The sequence below is a fragment of the Ahaetulla prasina genome, chromosome 7, assembly GCF_028640845.1.
Source record: "Ahaetulla prasina isolate Xishuangbanna chromosome 7, ASM2864084v1, whole genome shotgun sequence".
NCBI lineage: Eukaryota > Metazoa > Chordata > Lepidosauria > Squamata > Colubridae > Ahaetulla > Ahaetulla prasina.
This window is the reverse complement of record NC_080545.1, coordinates 59,815,986-59,843,352: the sequence shown is the minus strand read 5'-3', so window position 1 is coordinate 59,843,352 and position 27,367 is coordinate 59,815,986. Positions and strand designations below refer to the sequence as shown.

Sequence of the window (27,367 nt, the reverse complement as noted above, 5' to 3'; positions counted from 1 at the left end):
ATAGAATGAACCATGCAGTAAAATTCAAACAATAAAAATTGTTTAAAAGAGAAGTTTTAAGACAAAGAACTTAAAAGCTCACAACTTACATGTATTTTCAATTCCAGGTCGGGTTCCAAATCAGTTATTAGTTCATAATGAATAAATTTAGGATCAGGATGATATTGAAAGTTACCGCAAGTTATATTGATATTTTCAACTTTAAGAATAATGTTAATAATCTTAGGTCCTTTCTCCATCTTAATAGCTGGGGTTGTAAAACTGCATTCAAAACTATTTTTATGGCAAGTAAATTGCTAAAAAAAAGCAGTATTGAGAAAATTATAAATTTGATCAATATATATATATATATATGTATACAGACACACGTTAACAATATTGTTAAATGCTGCAGATCTATGCACAGTTCAGATGTTTAAACTTCACTTAATTCAGTGAGATTTGATATTGCTTATATACAATATATATTCACAAGTTTATTCACATGCATTTTAAAACACCATCAGCAGCCTAATTAACTTTTAGACTGAGTCATAATAGTTTTAAATTATACACACACACATAAATTCACATCCAGATTTGATATTTAATACAAAACCATTAATCAGATGATGTTGTATTTAGAAATGGTGATAAGCTATTAAAATTGTTTTTTCTTGCTGGGACAAAGAGGAAAGTTACTTCTGTTTGTTTTCTATTTTTCATTTTGTATTTTGTTTGTATTTTGTCTAGCTTGTATTTTTTTTTTATTCATACTGCAATTCTTAATACATTTGTTTGAATATTAGTATTGTTCTTGTTAGAGTTTATACATTCATCTTAAGCAGTGGTGGGATTCAAATAATTTAGCAACCGGTTCTCTGCCCTAATGATTTCTTCCAACAACCAGTTCACCAAACTGCTCAGAATATTAACAACTGGTTCTCCCAAAGTGGTGTGAACTGGCTGAATCTCACCACTGATCTTAAGTAAACTTTTCATTTAGACAAGTTAGGTAAATACATTTTGTTTTTTACTTTTTTACATGCAAATATGGGTTCCTAGAAGCATGACAGCCCTCTGAAACAGCATGAAACAGCTTTTTCCAAATTTTATCATACAGCCGCTGGCTTTAAAAATAGTATTAAGTCTAGAGTCTAGATATTTCCTTGATTTCTCACCAGCTTCATGTCCATAGTATCATTCTGGACTGGCTCAGGGCATAAGAGTTTCCTTTCTCCAGAATTGGTTCCAGTTGGTGCTGATAAGCTCTGTTTTGCAGGACCCCACTGCTTCTCTACACTCTTATTTTACATTTTTATGAAGCTACTGATCTGTAGTTATCCAATGGCACAAGATCAGGTATCAACATTATGCTTGGTCAGCCAGGGGTTGAGAGGTATAGCTGAATGTTTTTATCAATATGTTGATGATACTCAGCTGCACCTCTCAATATCAATCAACGAAGGATGCTCTCAAATTTCTTTTTCAGTGTCTGAATGCTGTAGAAGCTTGGACGGGGAAGAAATAGGTTTAGGTTCAGTGCTAGCAGGAGTGACTGACTAACGGTGGGCTTTAGGATTCCCAAGCTGGTAATTTTCCACATTGGTTCTGAATGGGGTTGCACTCACAGATGAAGGCAAATATAATACAGGATAATATTGCAGGATCCAATCTGGGTTGGTCACTAGGATCAGAGGTTTAATCTTCTGAGCTTTCACACTTGTGCTGGAGCACATCCTCAGAGAACTTCTCTCCCACCAGAATTTGCACTACTCAAATTAGAACTAGTGTACAACTTGGGGATAGTTCTAGATTATTGGATCCTGTTCAAAAGGTATCTGGTAGGCATGGCTAGGAGGGCTCTTGCACAATATCATGTGGCAACTGCATCAATCTCTAGATTGGGAAGTCCAGCTCAAACATTTGTGTCCTGATGAACGCCTTTTTGGATTACTGCCACATGCTGTGTAACATGAGATTTTCTTAATAACTACATGGTCACATCTGTGTACCCACTACTGTCCAAGCTATATTGACTCCCAGTAGGTTTCCTGGTGCAATTCAAAGTTCATGTTATCATCTATAAAACCTCCCATGACAGTCTGGATTACATGGAGAAAACATCTGTGTCCAATTATTTCTGCCCATCCCACAGAGTGAAAGATAGTTCCCCTCAATCAAATAATGTCATCTGATGAGATATACAAAGCACAGCTTCTCTGTCTGCCTTATGGAAAGCATAAATGCCAGAAAGTTGGGTGACCGTGATCTATTGGCCTTCTATAAAGTCTGGCTTTTTCTCAGGCATTGGGTAGGATAGTTAGAGAACTTATTTTTTAGGAGATTGTAAATATTAATATTCATGATTTGTTTTGTCCTGTTTTCTGTTGATATTTTTATTATTAATTTTAATTGTTTAACATGCAGATTCATATGTTGAGTGAGTGGCCTTATAAATCTAAATTCTTTACAAGCACTATCAATACATTTAGGCACAATATTTATTTTAATTCATTTAAAGGCAGAGACAGACAATGGAGGAAAGACAACGTATACAGTACCTACCATTACGTTGTGTGGGAAATCACTTAAAATAACTTCATCTGTGATATTCAGATATTTCCCATGTATAGTCATATTGCGACCTCCACTGGGGGAGGGGGCAAAACAATAAAAAATAATGTTAAAACAGGAATTTCTTAATAAATAAAAATGAAAAAAAATCACCCAATTTAATTTTCAGAGTTGAGTGCAAAGCACATTAACTCAGAATATCAGACTGTTTCAGGCAGCTTGCTAGCTATGGCCTTAGATATTGTCAACACTTGAAGTATCTACACAATAAAATTGAGCTCATAATACAATTCCTGCAATATAATTATGTTTCTAAAAAGTGAATTTAAACATACATCTATTCAGTGCATTACAGAAAGAAGCATTAAAGAAAAAATGTATTATTAAAAATATGCATAAGATACCATAAAATATAAAAGGCTCAAAATATATTTCTTAGGTTACTTTCTCCTTCAATTATATAAATAGCACATGGCATTCAATATACAAGAGTACAAATAAAAAGGCAGGTAGAGAAAAACTTTTTTTTATTAATCAGTAATTTGTTACCCATACAAAAATACACAGAACTTGGGACAGTTCTGCAACTGATTTGGCACGTATGAAAAACTATGTTATTTTGATTACATAATTGTTTCCATGCTGATATATTTATAAAACAGAGTTATGTGAATTTGCTATGCTACTAAAGTGTTCTAGTAACTTGTAGTTTAATAATAGTAAAAATAATTTTATTTTAATCTCATTTTTCTAGTAATACACTGAAAGAACCTGCTGAAAGAAACATTTCAGAAATATTTCCTGTTTATGAGAAAAAAAGTGGTGAGGAAGAGAGCTTTCAGTAACAATGTCGGTGGTACAGAAAAGTTTGTTCTAGTATTTTCACCCATTTGCTATTTTGTTATGGTAGAGGAATAATAATCTGCTTTACATGAAAGGAAAAGTTGTAAGGGGAAAGAGGCAAAGGTCTATAAACTCAAATGATCTACTTTCAATAACAATGCTGTGCTTAGGTTAGACTACAAACTTTCAGGTGGTGTAATACTTTATGATAGTACAAATTAAATATTACCTCATCCAAGTAATATTTGGAAGGATCTTAGCACATGATGGAAAAGAGACGTAATGTAGTGGAAGAGAGGCAGAACATTCAAACCCACTCTCCTTTATGCAGGCGCTCTTGACTTCTTTACGACTTGGTGGTAAACAGAATTTCATGTGTGTGCCATTTAACACTTTAGTAACATATCCCCTAAGGAAAAAAGAAAAAAACTGTCCCTTTTTAACACGTTATTACTCTCACTGAACATTTCTGCTACCTGAACTCCTTTTAAAACTGTCCCCTTTCACCTCTTCTGCACTGCCTTCTGTCTTTTCCTTAAAGGCTTAGAACTTCCCTTCACCTCCATGGGCCTCAAGGGTATTTCTTTGCATAAAATATTGTCTACAGCTCTTAATTCTTGTTGACAGTTCCATTCACTTCTTTCATTATCTTTCTTATGGAGAGTTACTTCCTCTTTCAGCTAGTGTTTCCTTTGCTTGATCTGATAAAACTTTATTCTCTTATCTAAATACTGTTCACTTATAATGAAGATATGATAGATATGTAAACTCCTTCAGCAACCTAATGTTTGCTCTCTCTGTTGCTTCACTCAGACTGCTTCTTGGAATCTAACTGCCTCCTGTCATTGCTTGCTCAGCAGGAACGGGCCATCTAATCAACTACAGTATAATGGACAACTATCAGCTCTCAGTATGCATTGCTTGCAATCAGTAACTCTTTGGGATATTGTCTTGTTACTTTTCACAGCTGAACAAACAGTCCCTCAGAGAATTAGCTTCTCCAGAGACCTTTGTCTTTTCTTTGCTTCTTTTTTACTGGCAATTTCCCATTAACTATCCTTGTTTACTTCCTCAGTGTATTTCTCCTTGGAAAGGACAGCTATTCCTTGTACAGTCTCTGCTTACTCAGGAGATATTACTCAATAAATCACCTACAGTGAGCAATCAGCAACCTCCAGGAGACACTCTTGGCAATTAAGATTTCCCCACTTTACTGTTGAACAAATAATCTCTCAGAATTTACAGTTTCACTGGTCACTCTTATCTTTTGTCTCTTTTTCATATTGAAAATGTGGAAGAGCATAGCCAACGTATACAGTAAATTCTAAGAATGACTATGGAAAATATGAATAACTATCAGGAGTCTGATGCCATCCATATTTAACTCTCCTTTATATTTATCTTATATTTACTATTAATCTTGCTCATAGCTTTATATCTTTATATGTATGTTTCAGAAAGACAAATTCAGTCCAATATTCCACAGAGAATGAGAAAAAGATCCACTAATGAATTTTACTTCCTAATTACTAGCAAAGTTCCACTTTGGGAGTTAACACAACAACAGAACAGTTTCAATTCCCATGTATAGGAGCTGTAAATCTACATAGACACTATCTGATTATATAGTACAATCACTAGTGCAAATGGTTTCAAGATAAAATCATGTTATTTTGACTCACACATCTTGTTGGCAGCTGCTAGTTCCAGTTATCTCCATCAAAAAATCTGATTTTGTAAAATTTTCTCCTATTACTAGCACTTCAGGTTTACCTAATGTTGACATGTAGTTCGGTTCAATGGAAATAATTTTAATAGGCTATTGGAAACAAAATAAATGCATCTTAACATATCCAGACAATCTTTTTAAATTAAGTAAACAGAATTTTTGTAAATAACTTTAACATTTTTTTGTTATTAATGGTTTGGGAGCTAGTGGTTAAGGATCAAGTTAGAAAGCAAGATGCCAATAAGTTCAAGTCCTTGCTTAGCCAAGACAGCCAGCTAGATGAGAAATATTATATTATAAAATTATAGCAGATGTATTTAAAAGATGGGGTAACAAAACTGAAAGTTTGGACTCGTAAGGATGGATCCCATTTGAAATTATACATATAATATAATATAATATAATATAATATAATATAATATAATATAATATAATATAATATAATATAATATAATATAATATAATATAATATAATATAATAAGGATATATAATTTTTTTAAAGTTACTCTTTTTCACTAAAACCAAGGTCTGCACAGAGGTGAGAGAATTAAGTTACTTTATATGCAGTGATCCCAAACCAGATTGCATCCTTATTCTATTACATCTGGAAAATTTACAAACCCAGCTTCAAAATATATAAATATGTATCAGTAGTTTACTTCTCATAAAACAGCCACTTTAATCTGTCAGTAAGGAGAGAGTCTGCCTTTCTCCAAAGAGACAGATCCATGCCAAGAAGTTAAGGGACAGAGAACTTGTAGCTTTCCAGAAGTTGCTGATAATTCTAAGGATTATTTTCCATTGGCCATGCTTAACTGGGCTTCTGGATAATCTTAACAATAAGCCCATCTCTGGTGTAAGACATAAATACATCTTTTCCTTTAACTTCTAATATATCAGTTTCAATTTTGTGTGTGCTGACCTTTGATGTTGCTGAACGTTCTTTTTTGTTTAATGCATTGATAGTGCTACTACAATCAATCTGAAAAATAAATCAATAAAAACAAATCAATTTACAAAGACCACTTAAGAGAACAAATTTCATTAAATGATTTTTATAATTCTATAAAATCAAAACATCTTACTTTTTTGGCACAAGTCATAGTAGAGGTAACACATTTTTCTTCTCTAGCATTCCAGGTGCAGTGCATATGATTACATTTTGAGCATCTAATAATATATATTTTTAAAAAAAGAATATATAGCAATTAGCAAAGGAGAGAATGGATCATCAGCAAAAGTGTGAAGAATGCCTAGTAGTTAGGTCCTATTTATGATTTTTACATCTCATAAATATTAAATATTTGATATTGGATCTATCAGTAACAACTTCAACTATACTTCTTTTTACATTTATGAACTGTTTACATTTCTAATTCTTAATGATAAGTGGAATATTATAAAATGCATACAAAACAAATTTAGTAAATGCATCTTACGTTTTTGATAAGGAACAGATGTCAAATTCAAATATTTCTGATAAATTCCAAGTTCCTGAGATGAATGACACTTGAACTGAAAAAAATGAGAAGAAAACACTTATATTATTAACTGCAAATCTGTGTATAATGAATAACTTACAAACTACTGATTTAAATCTAGAACTACAGATTTCCTTTATATTGTGGTTGCTTTTGTATTCTATATTATTTACAACCTATTTTTCAGTCAGGACTGGATGCCTGAAAGGCTTACAACAAGTGAAATGCATTACTAAAGAAATATGAAATGTCTTCAACAACAAACTTCTAAATATATCACACCTCTTACTGTTTCATATATCACATAGAATTAACAGTCTCAATAAAATGTTGTTCTATATTTCTTGAATAGTACAGTTACATTACCTTGCACAGAAGCTCAAGTTATGGTACAATTGTACAGGGTGTACAGATATCACCCACTTCTGCATGCATTATCTTTTCAATATCATTAATATAATTTCTGGGACTATGAACCTGCTTCTATGAGAAAAATTTTTAAGAGTGCTTTCTTCAAATGAGTGGGGAGGAATCCTATCCCAAAGATTCAGACGTGAAAGAGTTAAAGAAAAACTGAAATTTAATCCATCAATTAAATCTAACTTGTCCATGTGGATCAGGGGTGTCAAACTCACATTGTCACAGCAGTGTCATGTGATGTATCGGGACTTCCCCCCCCTTCACTAAACCGGGTGTGGGTGTGGCCAGCACGTGACACATCCAGCTTGCGGGCCAGGAATTTGACAGTCCTGATATAGATAATGACCAAAGACTATCAGGGACTGGAAAATCAACTAACCCTAACCCAAATCTGAAAGTTTCTAGGTTTTCTGTACCTAAAAGAAAGTCAAAGACCCATCACCTGCACCCACATGTCCATCACATGGTCCAATCAATCCACCCTCCAGAATTAGCATTATATGCAAAGTTTAAAACGTCTAAAAACTCAGGCTCAAATAGAAGTGAATATTTGAAGTTCAGTAATTAATTGTGGATTCCTTGGTACTCTCTGAGTTTGATTATTGTTACTTAGTTGGATAATGAAACTCTGCGAGAAAACAACCAAGAACCAAGAACTGCAAAGTTCTTGAAACAATGTCTAGGATTATCTTTGTTTCCTCCTTCCCTGTCATCTGTAGGGCAGATCCTGGTCTCTGTTCAAGCTTGCAGATTTTGGAACAACTTTTTCCATAGTAACCACTGATCTATGAAATAATCTCTCATGAGCGAGTCAGACCTCCAAACTGATATCTTTAATATAATTTTTAAAAACAAATGTATTTATAGTGGCTTTTTCCCAGCCATTGGAGTTTTCCTAAACGTTTGACTTTTTTTCTTTTAAACAAGGTGTTTTATGATTTTTTTTCTAATAAGCTGACTTTACACATGTCAACTTTCTATATAAAGAATACATAGAAGAAATAAACTGCAAATGGACTTACAGAGCAACTAATTATACATTTATCTTTATATTGATCCACAATTCTTTTACATCTGCTATAAACGCTGAAGCTAATAGTTTTGTTTTCAGTCTTCTACAACTGCCTTTACTAAAAAGATTTGATTAATATTTATTAAAATTGCTCTAATTGTGTCACCACAAGATTAGGCTGTATTCAGCAGATCAGATTTTATTTTTACAGAATGCTGAATAGTTAAAGCAACTTCCTTAAACTTGCATTCACAGGGTGTGGTTATGTGAAGTCAAATGGATCTTTAATTTATTTCAGTTTTATCAACCACATCTTCTTCTATTCCCATGCAGTATCACCCAACCACATCTCTTTGTAACAAGGGTTCAAAAATTGTCTGCCAAAGATGTCCCCTTTTCTTTTAGGCAAAGTTGTTGAAACTCGGTACATATAAATATTTCTAGAGGAGTGTATAAATAATGCCATAATAATTACTATAATTTCTCCAGATACTCAAGCCCACAGTCATCTTCCAAATATATTGGAATAGTAAGTATCTCGTAGGAATAGTAAGTGTATTTCCTAGTAAATGTCTCCTAGAAAAATATCATCACACTTCTAATATACTTGAATTGCAAGAAAATGCTTTCTGCAGAAGCAAAGTCTCCTGAGTTCCATCTCTAGGACATCACTTCTTTTTACGCTATTTATCTCAGCAAAGTGATAATCGTTCTTGGTTGAACCACTGATATGCATTTCTTATACAGTCATTTTTTTCAGCATGATTTCCGTTTTCATTCAGCGTCTTTACAAAATCAGTGTAATATCTCCACTACTACCAAAATGAGTCACAGATCTAAAGCATTCCCATAATTTAATATTTTTTCTTGTGTTGAGCCCTATCTTTATTATTTTTACAAATAACTCAAGGTGGCAAACATATCCAACACACTTTTCTTGTCCTATCTTCCCTACAACAACCCTGTGAAGTGAGTTGGGCTGAGAGAGAGAGTGACTGTTCCAAAGTCACCCACCTGGCTTTCAGGGCTAAGGCAGGACTTGAATTCACAATCTCTTGTTTTCTAGCTTGGTGCCATAATCACTATGTTGGGAGCATCCAACCTTTTGGCTTTCCTGGGCTGCACTGAGAAATTTTCTGGACCATATATAAAATATATAATATAGTTAATATATAAAAATGCACATAATAATGTTAAAAGTTTACAATCTTGTTAGGCCCCATTACTAGCTGTCTAGGGCTACATGCAGCTTGTGGATGACTGGTTAGACATGCCTACACTAGACCAAATTTGCTATCTTTTGCAGTTTGCAAATCGCTATCAATTTATAAAATACTTGGAATCAGAAGACTTTCAACATTATTGGGTATTCAGTAATATGCAACCAGGCAAACCCATTGAAAATATATTGTAATGGATAATTTATATATGAGAGACACCAAATTATTTTTCAAAGGCATAGAAATGAAATAGAAGATGTGACTAAATACGCCATATGTCATATTTCATACAATTGAAAGATATGATCAATAGTGCTGGACTGCTTTTAGATGTAACTCTTGGTTAGAGCCCTTTTCCTTTGTGTTGCTATGAGGAGATTGAAGTTTTTGTCTCAATTTCATTTAACAGAGGTTTATTTTTATGCCCAGATCTTAGGATGCAAGTACTTAGCCTACTTCAAGAAAGTAGGCTAAGATTCTTTAAAGTTTGTATCTCTTAATCACAAGTTAGATGTGGCAAAATATTAAACTGTATTTAACTTTAAAAAATAAGAGTTGCCAATCTACTCTTATTGAAGGAAAGGTAGAAATGTATCTGAAATTTGTTTATATAATTTCAATCATTATTTAGAATTCTGTATGAACAAGACCTTAAAGTCTATTGTTAATGCAAATTTTAGTTATTATTACATTGATATTTCTACCTTTCTCTTTGGAATGTATTATTATGGTTCATTCACTGTCAGCCATATGTTGAGACTGGATTTGGTATTTTCTTATCCATCTATCAAGTCCTTCTCCAAGGACCTGAGATAGAGAGACATTATTGTTTGACGGTATTAAAGGTATCATCACAAAATGTAAATTGTTGCAAGTAACTTCTGCAACTGTCTGATGACAATTTTGTCAATGATGATGGTGTTCAACTGATGCTCCAGATATTTTGGGATTGCACCCAAGGCACCTAGTACCGTTTTTTTTGCCACAGTCATTTTGCTTCTATTTGCAGGTCTTTGTATTTTGTGATCCCTCCCCTCCCCCAGTTCTTTTCCTTCTACTCTGCTATCTCCACCTACTGCCATATCCACTATTTTTATTTATTTATTTATTATTTAAATTTGTATACCGCCCTTCTCCCGAAGAACTCAGGGCGGTTCACAGCCAAGTAAAAATACACAATACACTATAAATACAATTAAAATACAATTAAAAAACTTATTAAATTGTCCACAATTAAAATTTGGAGATAAAACCCATTAAAAACCCATAACTTAAAAAACTAACCCAGTCCAGCGCAGATAAATAAGTAAGTTTTAAGCTCGCGGCGAAAGGTTCGGAGGTCCGGAAGTTGACGAAGTCCTGGGGGGAGTTCGTTCCAGAGGGCGGGAGCCCCCACAGAGAAGGCCCTTCCCCTGGGGGTCGCCAGACGACACTGTCGCGCCGACGGCACCCTGAGGAGTCCCTCTCTGTGAGAGCGCACGGGTCGGTGAGAGGTATTCAGTAGCAGCAGGCGGTCCCGTAAGTAACCCGGCCCTATGCCATGGAGCGCTTTAAAGACGTTCACCAACACCTTGAAGCGCACCCGGAAGGCCACAGGTAGCCAGTGCAGCCTGCGCAGGATAGGTGTCACTCGGGAGCCACGAGGGGCTCCCTCTATCACCCGCGCAGCTGCATTCTGGACTAACTGCAGCCTCCGGATGCCCTTCAAGGGGAGCCCCATGTAGAGAGCATTGCAGTAGTCCAGACGAGACGTCACTATCAAGCTTTTTTGTATTTCTTATTGACAATTGTTATGTTCTAGGTGAAACAAATGAGCAATCTTTTCAGCCTTAAAATATAGTGGTATAGCATCATTCAACTTTACATCCAAATTTGATAGTTTCTTCCTTTCTCATAATCTCTTTGAAAAAGGAAGTCAAAATGAGGAAAAATATGCACAGGAAATCAGTTACTATGTATTTCCCAATACATTTGCCAGTCAGCATTAATGCTGTGTTGGTATCTGGCTGAAGTCTTAGAAAAACACTGAGAAAAAGAATTATGCAATTCATTTTTGCACATAAACTTTAAAGGCTAATAAATTTATGCTCCCCAATTTTGAAACTTTGAAACTTTTAGCAATTTGGAACTCTTGAATCCACCTACAAACCTTTATTTCTGCCCTAAAGGATGTAAAAACAGAAAAAAAATGTGCGCGCACGCACACACACACACACACACACACACAAAGCTATTGCACTGTAATTCCAGAAAGTATTATAGATGACATTATTTATTAATGTATATGAATGTACTTGTAATTGCACTGATCTTAGAAGGCAGTTACAAATATATATGTCCATTTTGCTTCAGTAAAAATGCAGACAGGAAAGCAAGTGATTGAAAACTACTACTATGCCATGGCTGAATGTTGGATATGTTTCATAAAGAAATGTGTATTATTTTCTTCTACTAGAAAGCTTTTATAAATAATGCATAAGTAAAACTATAATTATAGCAATGAATAATACAAAACAGCCAAACAATAAAATGGCCATTCAAATGGACTGCAGATTTTCCACATCATATGAGAAAGTTGATTCGCTTGTAGATTGCCAACTTTGTTTTTTGGAAATGTTATTCAACACTTAAGGAGAAATTAGAAGTTACAGCTGAGCGTATGCCAGTATAAAAATTTTTGTGGCTTTGTTGAACTTGCTTGCTGGAAAATCTGTTATTACTATACAGGGCATATTAAAGAAAGGGATTGGTGTAATTCCCCAGAATTATTTCCCTCCTTTCCAGTGGTGAGATTCAGCTGGTTTGGGCCGGTTTGGGCGAACTGGTTGTTAAAATTTTGCGCTGGCCCTGTCCTGCCCACCCTGCTCACCCCACCCAGTCACTCCTCATCTTGCCCGCTTGCCCAGCATAGTTGCTGCTGCTCTCTGTCTGGCCCCCTCACTTGCCCCAACCACACGGTCTCTGAGGGCCAGCAAGCTTGCCTGCCTTCAACTACATCCCACGTGGTGCTCTCCGCATGGCCCAGCTGAGCTGCCCTGATCTGCCTGACAGGCTGGGTCAGCCTGCAAGCAGCAAAGCCTGAATCCCGGCCTAGTTGCCTCCCACGTGGCCCAGCCAGCTTGCCTGCCTTCCACATGGCTGAATCCCACACAGCACTCTCCGTGCAGCCCAGCTGAGCTGCCCTGATCTACCTGAATCCCAGCCTAGCTGCCTCCCACATAGCCCAACCAGCTTGCCTGCCTTCCACGCTCATGTAGTGCCTTCCTCGCGACCCAGCTGAGTGCCCAGATTAGCCTGGGTGAGCCTGCAAGCAGCAGGGCCTGAATCCTGGCCTAGCTTCCTTCCACATTGCCCAGTCAGCTTGCCTGCCTTCCCTGCTGCCTTCCCTGAGGCCCAGCGCACTTGCCTACTGCCGCTGCCTCATTGCCTGCTCACTGGCAAGCAAAAGATGCTGCAGAGACAGATTTCCTACCTACCATTCTGAGCCCCTTCCCCTCTCCCCTCGGGGAGACAAAATAAAAGCCCATCTAAAGATCACGACTGCCTGCCGAGCCTGCCTGCTGAATGCTGGCAAAAGGAGGCTAGAGGGGAAAAAAGAGAAGGGCTGATGGAAATGCCCCATTTTCCGCTTCCACTGGGCTGTCTGTGCCATGCTGGATCAGATGGGGAGATGGGGGGGGGGAATCAAAAAGCCTACTTGGTCCATTCATACTCACCAGCATGACAGCGAAAATCTCTTCCAGCTCGCCGGTTTGGGCATTGGGAGCTTGAGGAATAAATAGTTTGCCCTGAAGTCCATCTGCTGCTCTTCCAAGCCCAGCTCTGGCCGCAGCCAACCATTGGCCAATTTTCTTCCAGCATTTGTGCAGGGAATCCCAGGAACAGCAGGATATTGCATCCTTTTCATTCCAAGCAGCCTGGACTGGAAAACGCATGGCTGGGGCAAAGGAGTGGTCCTCCTTAACAAGCTCCAAACTCTTACGGCAAGCCTGTATTCCCTGCACAAGTGCTGGAAGTCTGGTACTCCTTCCCCACCCAGTCAGCCCATGCTCCCCTCACCCCAGACACCCATTCCCCCAGCGTCCCACACGTACCCCCCCAAATTTTAAGAATTAGAGGGAGGGAGAAGTTGCTCTGCCATGAATGGGCAGAAACAGGCAGGATGTCGTGTCCCACTCCTCCGCTGACGGCCGGGTCAGGGAAATCCGAATCAGGCTTGCCTCTGCAGCTCTGCCCAAAGTCCTAGCAAAGTCCTCAGAGCAGGCAGGAGACCAGAAAGTGACTTCAGCAAGATAAGTTCGACTTTGCCTGACTCAGAGACTGCCAGAAAGCAGATCCTTTATATAGGCCATGGGATGTGGCTCCATGACTCAGCACTCATTAAGGCCTGCCCCTCCCTTCCTTCTGTTGCCTCCGCCTATCCAGTCTTCTGATGCGAGGGTCACTCCAATCAGCAGCTGTTGGAAATAAACTTTCCTCAGGCTCACATGCTGTGGAGGAGGGGGAGGGGTCTAGCTGCTCCGTTTGCCTGGGCATGGAGCCAGGGCTGGGGCCGGGGGGGTGCTCCCTCCTCTGCAGCTGCTTGGGCATGGAGCCATGGAGCCAGGGCTGGGGCCGGGAGGACATTCTTCAGCGTTCGGAAGCAGATAAGCAGACCCCGGCTGCGGTGAGAGCGGGCAAGACACAACACAGTGAGAGGCGTGCCCGAGCGATGCTCCTGCGCCAATAAAACCTTTCCTTCCCCTGTGGAAAAATCAGCCTCTGCCAGTTGGCCTTGGGGTCCCCGGGGGGAGGGAATATTGAGCAACTTCTCCCTTGCTGGGCATTAGCCAAGGGGAAGAAGCAAAATCAGTTTTTATTCCTTTTCTAAAGCTGCCATTCCCTTCTTCACACAGGATTGCCCAGCAGCTGGGAGGGAGAGGGAGATGGCGGCATCATTCCTATGTGCTGCCACTCCTGTTAGCTCCACAGACAGTGCTAGCAGCCACCGCTACCCCCTTCTCCCTCTCCGCTGCTGGACTATCCCATGTGAAGAAAGGAACGGCAGCTTTAGCAAATGAATAAAAACTAATTTTGCTGCTTCCCCTTGGCTAACGCCCAGCAAGGGAGAAGTTGCTCCACCATGAATGAGCAGAGATGGGTGATGAGGGCCCTGCCTGAGTGACGTTCCTGCACTGATAAAACCTTCCCTTTCCCTGTGGAAAGATTGCACACACATACACATGTTGGATCTTTCTTTCTTTCCTCCTGACCAGTGGTGAAATCCTCCTCAGATTGCCACCGGTTCACTGCCCATGCATGCATGGTTCATGCCAAACGTGCCCTGCAAGCACGCATGTGCGGTGCACGCCAAAAGCACACTGTGCGCGCATGCACAGTGTGCGCCAAATGCATGTTGCACACAGAAAAAGAAGACTTCACTAGGTAAATAGAACAGCGAGGGGGGGAACAGCTGTGCTGCACATTTTAGCTTCTCTAGAAAGCAGGATTTCCTAAATCATGTGGCATAGCTGATCATCAGAAATACCGGTTCAGATGAACCGGCAACTTTTTTTTAACTACCAATTCGCCCAAACTGGTAGTTTTTATCACTACTGGTTCGCCCAAACTGGAGCGAACTGGTAGCATTTCACCACTGCTCCCGTCCCCCCACCCAACCGGACACCCCTGGATTTCCACCCCAAACCTGCCGATCCCATACAGGCACCACCCATGTGAGTGACATAGAGTTGGTCACACCCACCTAGTCACATGCCCACCTAGCCATGCCCACAGAACCTGTAGTTAAATTATTTGAATTCAACTACTGCTCCTTTTCCACAAAATGTTAACAGCTGATGAAAAACATCCATTGCTTAACATTGGATAAGGATAAAGTGATGAGTTTCAACACAGTCTCCTGCTGCACCTATCATTTCTTTGAGCTGTCTCACCTCCTCCACTTTTCTCAGACTGAGAATTTCCTTCTTGCTGCAAGCTAGCCTCTTCCACCCTCCCCAGCTGTAAATCAGCTTCTTTTAAAATACAGATAGATACCTGCACTAAATACATGTTTAAAAGTAGCCTTGATAATATTGACAAGGGGTACAGTGCAATGGGAGAGTCAATCTCACTAAACTATAGCATCATGCTGTATGTAATTTTCCTTAATGCCTGTCAGTCCACTTCAAGCATGAGTTTAGTAGTAATAGAGTGCTAATTCTATGTTTAAAAGTAGCCTGGTTAAGAGGAGACAGGCTGTTTAGGGACACTTCATAGCGCAGATGAGTATCCCTCCCTCTATAGCAGGGGTGTCAAACTTGCGGTCCGTGGGCCGGATGCATCATGCACTGGCCACACCCACCCACAGTTTAACAAAGGGGGAAAAAGTTGTGATATGTCACATGATGATCAGTGGTGAATTGCTCCTGGTTCTGTCCGGTTCTTTAGAATTGGTAGTAAAAATGGAGGCTCTGCCCACCTGCCCGGACATCATAATTGACAATCTGCACATGTGCAGAAGTGTGTGTGCATGCGCTAGTAAAGTGAGTGCATGCGCTCGCTCCCATTGCAAACCGATAGTAAAGGTAAGTACAACACACACACACCCCCGATGATGTGTTGTCACAAGTTTGACACCCCTACTGTATAGTGTGTAAACTGCTGGTTTCTTTCAATTAGCTAATTTAAAATGTGAATCAGTTCAGAGATCTGCAAGTAGTAGAAGGATAGAGATTGGATTGAAAGATCTGAACTCTTTCAGTCTTGCTGCCCAAATCAGAATGGCCCTGGAGGACAATACCCAGGAACCAGAGGAGAGTGGCAGAGCCCACATCAGCCTAAAATATATTAACATTTCTAAAGTGGTCAAGAGAAGTTAAGTCAAACCTTTCTCTTGGGATCACTTTAATACACCCCTGACAGAATGATTGGCGAAGCTTGTCAGTTTATATCTATTGCAACAAATATGTTGTGGTAAGAGGAAAAACCTACTTTAAAACCAGAAGAGTTAAAAATACTTGAAAGCTGCCTCAGATGATATCAAGGGATTAGGTCAATATCAGGCAATGATAATGTTGCCAGGGGTGGTTAGATGCAACTGAGGGAAGGCCCAATGTCATAAAGTGGTTCAAATATTGATTTTGTATCTTTCAGGAAACACTTAAAGAAATGAACCTCTGCCAGAAACACGTGTTTGCAGTCTGAATCATGTTTGCATTAGCTGACATACAATTTAGATTCTAATGGACTGTATTTTTAAAAGCAGGTTATATGGTTGATATTGGCTGCAAGAAGTAAACTAGTGGACAACCCATGAAAGTTTAACTATTATTCCTAATTAAAAAAAGGTTAGGCTGGGTGGGAAGGTACATGTACTGTGGCATAATGGCAAAGGTCAGAACGCTAGATCTGGAACTAACTCAAAAAGATTGTAGTTGTCAAGCAGAATTATGATTCAATTTATTTTCATCATCTATGTAGTGCGATCGAGGATTGATTTGAAGAACCAGTTGTCCCCCACCCCCCAGAAGTGAATATGAGCCACTGGTCACTCTTCAGAACAGGAAAACTTGTTGACATCAGGTCTAGGACAACTTGCCGCGACCAACTTGCCACATGACAATTCGCCACAGCCAACTTGTCACAGGACAATTTGCTGTCGGACCAAAGCTATATAATATCCAAAAAATTGTGAAATAGAATCATTAAAGAAATGATGCAAAAGGAAGGAAAAAATAAAATGTGAATGACAAAAATTAAAATAATTTTTAAATTATTTAAAATAATTAAATAAAATAGTTGAATTGTCCCGTGGTGAGTTGTCCCATGGTGAATTGGCTGCAACTAATTGTTCCATGGTGAGTTGGTCATAATGCATTGGCAGCGGTGAGTTGGCTGTGGTGAGTTGTTCCATTCTGTGTTGACATCTACTTACCTCTAGCCATCCCGAAACGAAACCTCCAGCTGTTTTTTCTTGTTGCATATTGGGATTTTTAAAAAAAAATTACATTCATACTAGCAATGCTTTCTATGTTGTCTTCTGCACTTCATTTCATTGCAGATAGCCCCCTCTACTCCAGCTGTGATTCCCTGTTGCAGGAATGCCTCCTCCCATCCTATAGCTGGTGACAACCCTTTATTTATTTTACATGTTCATTCATAGAGAAATGAAAGGCTAGCTTTTTTTTAAAAAAGTTACATGATAGAACATTGGAACAGTGAAATGGTGAATCTTTTTTTCTTTCTCTCTTTTTCAAATTAGGTAAATTTGACAAGGTGTTACATTTTTGCCTTCTAGTCCAAGGCAAAATGGTAAATTGTGCTCCTTCCTTCATTTCTTCCTGTCTTTCCTCCCTCCGCTCCCTTGTCAATTATGAGGAGGCTTATACAAAAGAACTGTTACTGGAAACCACGTGTCCTTGAAGCCTGTCCTGTGTCATTGTTGCTTCCTTTCCTGACAGGCATAGGAAGAGAAAAGAAGTAGTGGAATCCATCAAATACGGTAAACATAGTATAACCATATATCAGGTCATCACCATGGCCAAAGTGGAAGAAAGTGGAATCTGGAAAGGGTTTTCATAAGATGGCTTCACTTCCATGATTTAAAGCTGGAATGTGGAGTATGGTTTTTTCACACAGGTTTTTCACATGTCAACCAGAGGAACATTTTTAATAACCTAAATGAATTAATTGTTACATTAAGTAATCTTTTATGATACAGCTGAATCTAAAGAGGGTTATGCTACCATGAATGTGCAATGCAACTATTAACTAATATTGTAATATAACCTCCCTTTGCACTGAGTTCAATCTGTAAGAGTAGACTTTGAATTTTTATGTATAACTAGAGAAAAGATATTGCAAGATATAGAAACTTACAAAGCTGAAATATAAAGAAGCCCACCTTTTTCTGATAGATCTTTAAAATTTATATCACAGGAACAATTGAGATGGCGTTGATTCACATCACAAAGAATTTCATTGGTCCTTACTTTTAACATCCTGCAATGGGAATGTGCTTCAGAAAGACCAAGAGAATTTACCTCTACTCTCACATGAACCTAAAAGAATAAAAACATTGTTAACAATAAATTTATTCAGTGCCCGTTATAAAATTGCCAATTTTATCCTGAGCTAGGAAGTAGAAATCTGCTGAAATCTGTGTAATTTCAATGATTAAATCCAAATAATCAACTACGAAACAGGATCTATCCAGGTTTCTTTCCTTCTGTTCCCAGTCTTAATAATGATTTAGCATTATACAGTATATGTAGATATGCATGGCTTCTTTTGTTTAAAATGTAGCAAAAATTACTTGAAAATTAAAGTACATCCCTATGATGATCATAGATCTGGAGGGGCCCAAATTAGCCAGACTGGTTAATCTATTTTGTATATCCTTTTAGTACAGACGTATATTTAGAAATCTGAAAGTCATAAAATACAAACAGTATTGGTATGATAAGTAGAACTAGTAGGAAATATCTGTGCCATGAGTTACTTTCTACACAGCAAGGATGTCCAACAGCAGCAAAAGTATTAGTTGAATATACAGTTTTGTATTACCACTATTTCCATTTTTATTTACTTGTGCTTAATTTATTGGATTGGAAATGGATCCAAAGCAAAGTATTATAATCATGACTATATCTAGATATGATCCATTATTCTACTTTTATTGGCACAATGAGAGTTACTACTCTTGGAGAGGAGATTAAAAAAATTACTGAGGGCCAATGATCTTACAATTGCAACAGGTTTCATTGGCAAAAACTAAGAAAATGGGCAATATAGTGTTCCAGTGGCTGGAACACTACAATAATGCAATATCATCATAGTTTCAAAATCACCATTGCTAACCATTTTATTACTATTAATGACTTTAATCTATGACTAGAGAATTATAAATTACATACCTTATTATTTTTGAGTTCAGAAGTGAAGATTTTCAGGCACTTATCTATGCCATATAAAATATTTACCCAGTTAGGTGAGTTACTGGAAAATGAACATTCTCCTTTTAAAGTGCAGCTAAAGAAAATTCAAATATATTTGTTATAGAAATACTAAAACATGTTTTGACTCTATATAGCAATTCACACTAACTGTTTTTCACTAGCCATTTTTGAATTTTTTCGTCAGCTCATAACAGGCTAAAAGGCTGTGTTTTACATCAAATGTGGTTTGGGGATTCTACCCAATTTCTGTTCAGCTATTCTTGTAAAAAAAAAAAATTGCTGTACTGTTTCTGCAAGCAATTTCAGCATTCCTGAGAAACAGATTGGCCTAATCAGATATCATGCTCTGCTACATTTGCTTATTGTTGCATATTGGTATTGTTTAGATTTTTATGATTCTAAAAATCATTTTAAAAAACAGCCAAAACCAGGGCTCAATGTAATGGCTTGAAGTTTATATTTGGAAAGGTCTAAATTTGAAATTTTGGGAGCCTAGAATTAAAAACATAAAGAGGTTCAAGTAGATTGGACTACTTGATCTTTATATAATTTTCAGCAGTATAACTATAATTCCTAGAACTCACAATTGCTAGCAGGGAATTCATGGATTCGTAATCCCTATATTCTGGGAAAACAGCATCATCTTCTTTTTAAAGCTGGCATGCAAGCTGTTCTGGGAGTTTTATATGGACAGCATTATTTATTTCGCTTTGGAAAAACTAAATGAACCTTAAATGAAACTTCTGATTTCTCTCATTCAGGCACTTAAAAGATCTTAAGCAAAGATCTTGCTTTGTTTGAACACTGTTATGGAACCCAATGTTCCTTGGAGGTTTCATTTCCCCCCCCTGAACAGAGATTCCAAAGAATGTTGTCCATAGATTGGTCCTTCTAAAAAGAAAGTCAATGTGGCAATAAATACTGAAATGCACTTTGGCACAAATTCATTTATAATTTTTAGGGGTCACATAATTGCAAAATCTGAGAATCCCTGCCTTAGTAAAAATCCCTATAAAGCAAAGAAATAAAATAATCTCCCTCCCTCCCTCCTTCCTTCTTCTTTCTTTTAAAACACACATAATTTTGAACATTCAGACTCTCCATGAAATATTAATTATGTTGTACTACAATATTAATACAAAGATAAATACCTTTTCTTTGTGTGGCACCACCCACAGTGTGGGTCCATTGCAGCTAAACAATCTCTACAGGAAATATATTTGTTGCAATTTGCAACCTGTATTCTCCTGATCTAAAAAAATTAAAAAGTATCTTTTGCAAATTCCTCATCAGCCATTCTAAGAAAATCAAATAATATTTTTATGAGTTCGAGATACACAAAAAATAATAACTATTTTAAAATAAAGTTATAACTCTTAAAAATATAGGGAGGTATTCAAACAAATATGCTTCATCGGAATACTAGAATAGTGTGTGTGTTTTGGTTATGTTGGTACCAATTTCTCACTTTTTCAATCTTTTACAAATAACCATTTGTGAACTTGATTTGAGCTTATCCTGGCTGGCAAAAGCTGGCTGACAAATAACAAGTCTATGGCTGCTGGTTTATATTGATTTTGGGTTGATTCTGGAATAAATTCTAGGATTAAAAGAAAAACATACAAATTACAGGTGTTTTCTAATGATATGGTGATAATATTTTAATGTTGTATTTAATTATTTTGTAGATATCTAACTATAGGCAAATTCACAGGAAACTACTGCTAAAATTCATTTTGAAATGCACTTCTGGCCAACCTCTGAGTCCATTTTCCTATTTCTAGGAAGATTGGATTAATTATTGCTTAGAAAAACATAAATTTATATTTGCTTAGAAAAACATAAATTTTTCAGATATCAATTATTTTAGGCTTTAATGTGGAAGAATTGTAACTGTGGTTGCTCATAATAATTTCTGTTAAGCTTAGATGGTCTCTATTAATCTTATTAAATCATTATTGGCATTTCAAATCTCACCAGGCTCAACCAGGTTGACTCATCCTTCCATCCTTCCAAGATGGGTAAAACGAGAACACAAATTGTTGGGGGTAATATGCTGAATCTGTAAACCGCTTAAAGAGGGCTGTAAAGCACGGTGAAACAGTATATAAGTCTAGGTGCTATTGCTATTGAGCCTTTGACCTTCTAGTGTACCGCATTTACTCCATATTAATGAAGAGTTGGAATAATGCAAGAACAAAAACAAAGTCTGATAATATTGAAGTCCTGGACCAATCACAATGTGGAGTAAGATAAATAGACGGCAGTGAAATGGGGAGTAAAGTGAAAGAATGTCAGTAGTGCAGAATGTGATAAGGGGCAATATTTCCAATATTAAATTACTAGGATGAGGTGATTTTTAGGACCTGATGATGTGAGAATTTTCCAAAGTCCTCCCCTCTGCCACAAAAAAGATCCAGTGTGTGGTAATTTTTCATAGTCCTCTAAATTTTTTCCATGGGCATTTTTTAGCGTCTAAAAAACAATTGGAATATTTGCAATAGCTTTGCTGGTCTTCAATACTTGGCTACATGAAGTTTTATATACAACTTTGGAAACAGCATATAAATGGAATTCTAGGGTATAATTTAGAATTCAACCAACCATATTATTAGATGGTAGATAGATGTAATTCTGATCCGTAGGGTCAAGTTCGAGCCTATGGAAAATGGGTGTTTCTTCCTTAATTTCATATAAAATTTCTGGACAATTTGGCTTCATTTTGTCATCAAGGACAATCTATAAAAACAGGATATATTTAATGAACATACAGTTTAGAATAAAGTTGTCCTGTATTCTTTTGCCACCTATTCATCATCACAACTTCTTTTCCCATGTGATCTTAAACAATTGTTGTGAGAAAAGATTAAGGCTGATTTTATCTTGCTAAAATTATTTAATAAAAAGATAGATAGATAGATAGATAGATAGATAGATAGATAGATAGATAGATAGATAGATAAATAGATAGATAGATACAGACAGACAGAGGCTGAAAAGAGTGTAAATAGTTATAGATGTTGTTGCTATAGTAAAAACATATGCTATCTTCCAATTTTGTGCAAAATCATTATCTAACCAGTTATAGTGGCTTACTGTATAAGCCCAGCTTAGCCAGTTTGTAAACTGTGGTTTATAAACTGTAGCATATGTAAGCTTTATGCCTTGTTCAAAATACCATGGCTAAATCAAATGACTATATTGTTAAATCAAATGTACCATAGCAAAAAAATGTATTTTTTTAAAAAAAGCAGCTTTTTTTCATATGCAAAGTTCTGGTGAACAACATAAAAGCTGTCTTCCTTTAAAATCTTTTCTATTTGATTCAGGGGTGGATTCTACTTACCTTTACTACCGGTTTGCTCACTTCCTGATGACGTTGAGGTCAGTGGGCAGAGCCTCCCACCAGTTTTACTACCGGTTCTATGGAACCGGTCTGAACCGGGGGCAACCCACCACTGATTTGATTTATAGAAAATGGAAGCTCTAAACGTGCAAATGGTGCAAACGTGCAAATGCATGCACCAACCTGTTTTACTCCACTCAAAAAAAAAAAAAAGATAAATTGCATATGCAGATTATTTATAAGTTCCTAAAAACTAAGTATACTGATTTATTTATATTAATGCTATTAATTTTTTTGAAAAAAACATATTGAAGAAAAATTGATCCAAATATGAACAAAGTTTTCTGCAATTTTACATAAACCTGATGTATGAACTGATGAAATCATAATGATTCGTGGCATAACCTACCTTCAATAGCTGCCCATTTCCTGTCCCTAAAAATAAAACAGTCTTGTTTAGTAGCACAGTGGCATAAACTGAAACCAAATTAAAATGACTCAGAGAAGTTGAGTTGTTGATTGGCCATGTAACCTTTACCTGAAACAGAATGAACAAAGAAACAAAACTTTAGAATACATCATTAAATCATAACTGAAAGAAGAAATATTCAGTAGCTATCAATATCTGTAGACCTCAATACAATATTATTACATTTTTCATTAGGATTAATATAATATATATTGAATATTTTTTTAAAAATCAGCATAACTAAATCGGAGAAAAATCTGAAACACTTCAGCAAGCATGTCCTTAGAAGCAACTTTTCTTAATTAATGATGCCTGATTAGCCTAGCTATTTTGTTGCTAGCTACGTGAATCCAAAAAATACAGGAAGAAGTAGACCACATAAAAAGCCAGTTTGGTCTAGCGGTTAAGGCCCCAAGCAAGAAAGCAGGGGATTGTGAGTTCAAATCCTTCCTTAGCCATGAAAGTCAATTGTGTGAGTTTGGGCTACTCACTCACTCTCAGTCCACAGGTTCATTGTTGTGGGGAAAATAGGAGGAGGAAGGAGTAGCTAATAACAGAGAGACTGAGACATAAAAAACAGAAAATGTGAAGGTCCGGATCACAGAAATGTAAATATGTGTGAATTCCTTGCTGTCAATAATTTATTCAGTTCTGAAAGAAGATATTATGCGATGGTAATGGTCAAGTGGGGCATTCTGGGCACTGGAACCCCAAAATATTTGGAAGGTACTAGATAGAACAAGGTTATACTACCCATTATGGATTTTGTATTCAGAGATGTTCATGTGTAGAAAGTTAGCACCCACCCTTCTCCTAGAAGAATGAAATATTTTGAGAAATATTAAAAAGGCAGAATATTATATTTTCCTGGATGACAAATGGAGAAGCGTGTTTTTTGAGGCAGGAAGCAGACTCACTCTTAATAGCACCCACCTTTCCTAATAGCCCTCAGCAGATATCAGCACTTAAGAGATAAAGAGATAGATAGCTGTATTCATAAGCAAATTTCCTGCAGCAAGGTCTGAACAAAGGTAGGGTTAGCCCTCAACCACAAGAGGAATTGCTCAACAAGCCCCTTCATTGCATCAGCAAACCAAACTTCAATCAAACTTAGCTCAGACAAACTCCTAGGTTTTGTACACGGCCCTATGGGAGTCTGACAATAGCCAATATTTATTTATTTATTTATTTATTAATCATATTTATATACCGCCCTATCTCCCGAAGGACTCAGGGCGGTTTACAGGCACTTAAAAAACACATAGATACATAAATACACTATAAAAACAATTAAAAAACTTATTCTATAAGCCCGTATTTTAAAATATAAAAAATAAAACCCAGTTAAAACCCATAAATTTAAAATCTAGCTCAGTCCTGCACAATTAAATAGGTATGTTTTAAGCCCGCGGCGGAAGGTCCGAAGGTCCGAAAGCTGACGAAGGCCGGGGGGTAGTTCGTTCCAGAGGGTGGGAGCCCCCACAGAGAAGGCCCTTCCCCTGGGCGTCGCCAGGCGACATTGCCTCGCTGACGGCACCCTGAGGAGACCCTCTCTATGAGAGCGCACGGGTCGGTGAGAGGCATTCGGTAGCAGTAGGCGGTCCCGTAAATAACCCGGCCCAATGCCATGGAGCGCTTTAAAGGTGGTCACCAAAACCTTGAAGCGGACCCGGAAGGCCACAGGTAGCCAGTGCAGTCTGCGCAGGATGGGTGTCATGCGGAGCCACGAGGGGCTCCATCTATCACCCGCGCAGCCGCATTCTGGACTAACTGCAGCCTCCGGATGCCCTTCAAGGGGAGCCCCATGTAGAGAGCATTGCAGTAATCCAGGCGAGACGTCACGAGTGCGTGGGTGACCGTGCATAGGGCATCCCGGTCCAGAAAGGGGCGCAACTGGCGTACCAGGCGAACCTGGTAGAACGCTCTCCTGGAGACGGCCGTCAAATGATCTTCTAAAGACAGCCGTTCATCCAGGAGGGCGCCTAAGTTGCGAACCCTCTCCATCGGGGCCACTGACTCGCCACCGATGGTCAGCCGCGGATTTAGCTGACTGTACCGGGATGCCGGCATCCACAGCCACTCTGTCTTGGCGGGATTGAGCTTGAGCCTGTTTCTCCCCATCCAGACCCGTACGGCCTCCAGACACCGGGACAGCACTTCGATAGCTTCGTTGGGGTGGTCCGGTGTAGAAAAGTACAGCTGGGTGTCATCCGCATACAGCTGGTACTTCACACCGAAACCACTGATGATCTCACCCAGCGGCTTCATGTAGATGTTAAACAGTAGGGGCGAGAGGATCGACCCCTGCGGCACCCCACAAGTGAGGCGCCTCGGGGCCGACCTCTGCCCCCCTGTCAACACCGACTGCGACCGGTCGGAGAGATAGGAGGAGAACCACCGATAAACGGTGCCTCCACTCCCAATCCCTCTAACCGGCGCAGCAGGATACCATGGTCGATGGTATCGAAAGCCGCTGAGAGGTCTAATAGGACCAGGGCAGAGGAACAACCCCTATCCCTGGCCCTCCAGAGATCATCCACCAACGCGACCAAAGCCGTCTCCGTGCTGTAACCGGGCCGGAAACCGGACTGGAACGGGTCTAGATAGACAGTTTCATCCAGGTGTAAGGGAAACTGATATGCCACCATACTCTCTACAACCTTCGCCGCGAAGCGAAGGTTGGAGACCGGACGATAATTACCTAAAACAGCCGGGTCCAGGGAAGGCTTCTTAAGGAGGGGCCTCACCACCGCCTCTTTCAAGGCGGCCGGGAAGACGCCCTCCACCAAAGAAGCAATCGTAATCGCCTGGAGCCAGCCTCGTGTCACCTCCCGAGTGGCCAGCACCAGCCAGGAGGGGCACGGGTCCAGTAAACACGTGGTGGCATTCAGCCTACCCAACAACCTGTCCATGTCCTCGGGAGCCACAGGGTCAAACTCATCCCAAACAATATCGCCAAGACCACCCTCGAGCATCTCACCCGTGTCACCGCAATCTTGGTCCAGACCATCCCGAAGCTGAACGATTTTATCGTATAGATAACCGTTAAACTCCTCAGCACGTCCCTGCAACGGGTCATCCCGCTCCCCCTGGTGTAGGAGGGAGCGAGTCACCCGGAACAGGGCGGCTGGGCGGTTATCTGCCGATGCAATGAGGGAGGAGGCGTAGCTACGCCTCGCTTCCCTCAATGCCACTAGGTAAGTCCTAGTATAGGACTTCACTAGTGTCCGATCAGCTTCCGAACGGCTAGACCTCCAGGAACTCTCTAGGCGTCTTCTCCGGCGCTTCATCCCTCTCAGCTCCTCGGAGAACCAAGGAGCCGGTTGGGACCTGCGCCGGGGCAGAGGGCGCAAAGGCACGGCACGGGCTAAGGCCCCGCCGCGCCCGTCCCCAGGCCGCAACAAGTTCCTCAGCCGAGCCGTGAGCCAGACCCTCAGGAAATGGCCCAAGCTCCGTCCGGAACCCATCCGGGTCCACCAGGCGCCTGGGACGGAACCAACGTATCGGCTCCGTCTCCCTGCGGTGGTGAATGGCGGTCAGAAAGTCCAGGCGAAGAAGAGAGTGATCTGACCATGACAAAGGTTCAGTGACTATTTCCTTTAAGTCCAGATCTCTCAACCACTGACCAGAGAGAAAAATCAGGTCCAGAGTGCCACCCCCAATGTGAGTAGGGCCATCAACTACTTGGGTCAGGTCCAAGGCCGTCATGGAAGCCATGAACTCCCGAGCTGCCGTCGATGACGAGCCGGAAGATGGCAAGTTAAAATCCCCCATGACTAAAAGTCTGGGGGTCTCAACTGCCACCCCAGCCAGCACCTCCAGGAGCTCGGGCAGGGCGGCTGTCACGCAGCAAGGAGCCAGGTGCGTGACCAGCAAGCCCATCTGACACCTATGACCCCACCTCACAAAGAGGATTCACACCCGGCAATCTGAGGTACAGTGGTCTCCTCGGCTCTAGACTCTCTTTAATAACAACCGCCACCCCCACCCCTACCCTGGGCCTCGGCTGATGGAATGCACGGAAACCCGGTGGGCACATCTCGACCAGGGCACGCCCCTTCAGTGCCCAACCAGGTCTCCGTAACGCCTATAATATCCGGCACCCCTGAATCAGATCATGTATTAGGGGGGCCTTATTGGCCACGGACCGTGCGTTCCATAACATCAGACGAAGGCCCAGGCTCTGAGGGTCTTGACCATCCGGGGAACGGGAGAAGGGAGGGGGATCGGGGCGCGCGATCGCCTGCAGACATCGGCGCGCCCCCAGAACGATACGGTCCCCCTTCCGCCATATCTGCCCCTCCCACTTACCGTGCAAATGGAACCACCTCACCAAAAGGAACGCAACCCCC

At 39.6% G+C, this 27,367-nt stretch overlaps 1 protein-coding gene across 5 annotated transcripts in view; it reads right to left on the bottom strand.

Annotated features, from left to right (window-relative positions):
* Positions 1-27,367, bottom strand: part of PLXNC1 (plexin C1) — a 65,961-nt gene that overhangs the window by 27,068 nt on the left and 11,526 nt on the right. For 2 of the 5 annotated variants that reach the window (XM_058191019.1, XM_058191021.1), the window contains exons 2-13: positions 22,956-23,084; positions 21,805-21,939; positions 20,352-20,452; positions 19,159-19,273; positions 18,147-18,303; positions 6,569-6,644; positions 6,215-6,299; positions 6,052-6,111; positions 5,082-5,218; positions 3,629-3,808; positions 2,548-2,632; positions 90-296 (exon numbers count right to left, since the gene is read on the bottom strand). In XM_058191019.1, the coding sequence (XP_058047002.1) occupies positions 90-296; positions 2,548-2,632; positions 3,629-3,808; positions 5,082-5,218; positions 6,052-6,111; positions 6,215-6,299; positions 6,569-6,644; positions 18,147-18,303; positions 19,159-19,273; positions 20,352-20,452; positions 21,805-21,939; positions 22,956-23,084 (1,467 nt within the window). Of the gene's footprint in view, positions 1-89; positions 297-2,547; positions 2,633-3,628; positions 3,809-5,081; positions 5,219-6,051; positions 6,112-6,214; positions 6,300-6,568; positions 6,645-18,146; positions 18,304-19,158; positions 19,274-20,351; positions 20,499-21,804; positions 21,940-22,955; positions 23,085-27,367 lie in introns of those variants that run through there. The other 3 variants (XM_058191022.1, XM_058191020.1, XM_058191023.1) reach the window with 3 other exon arrangements.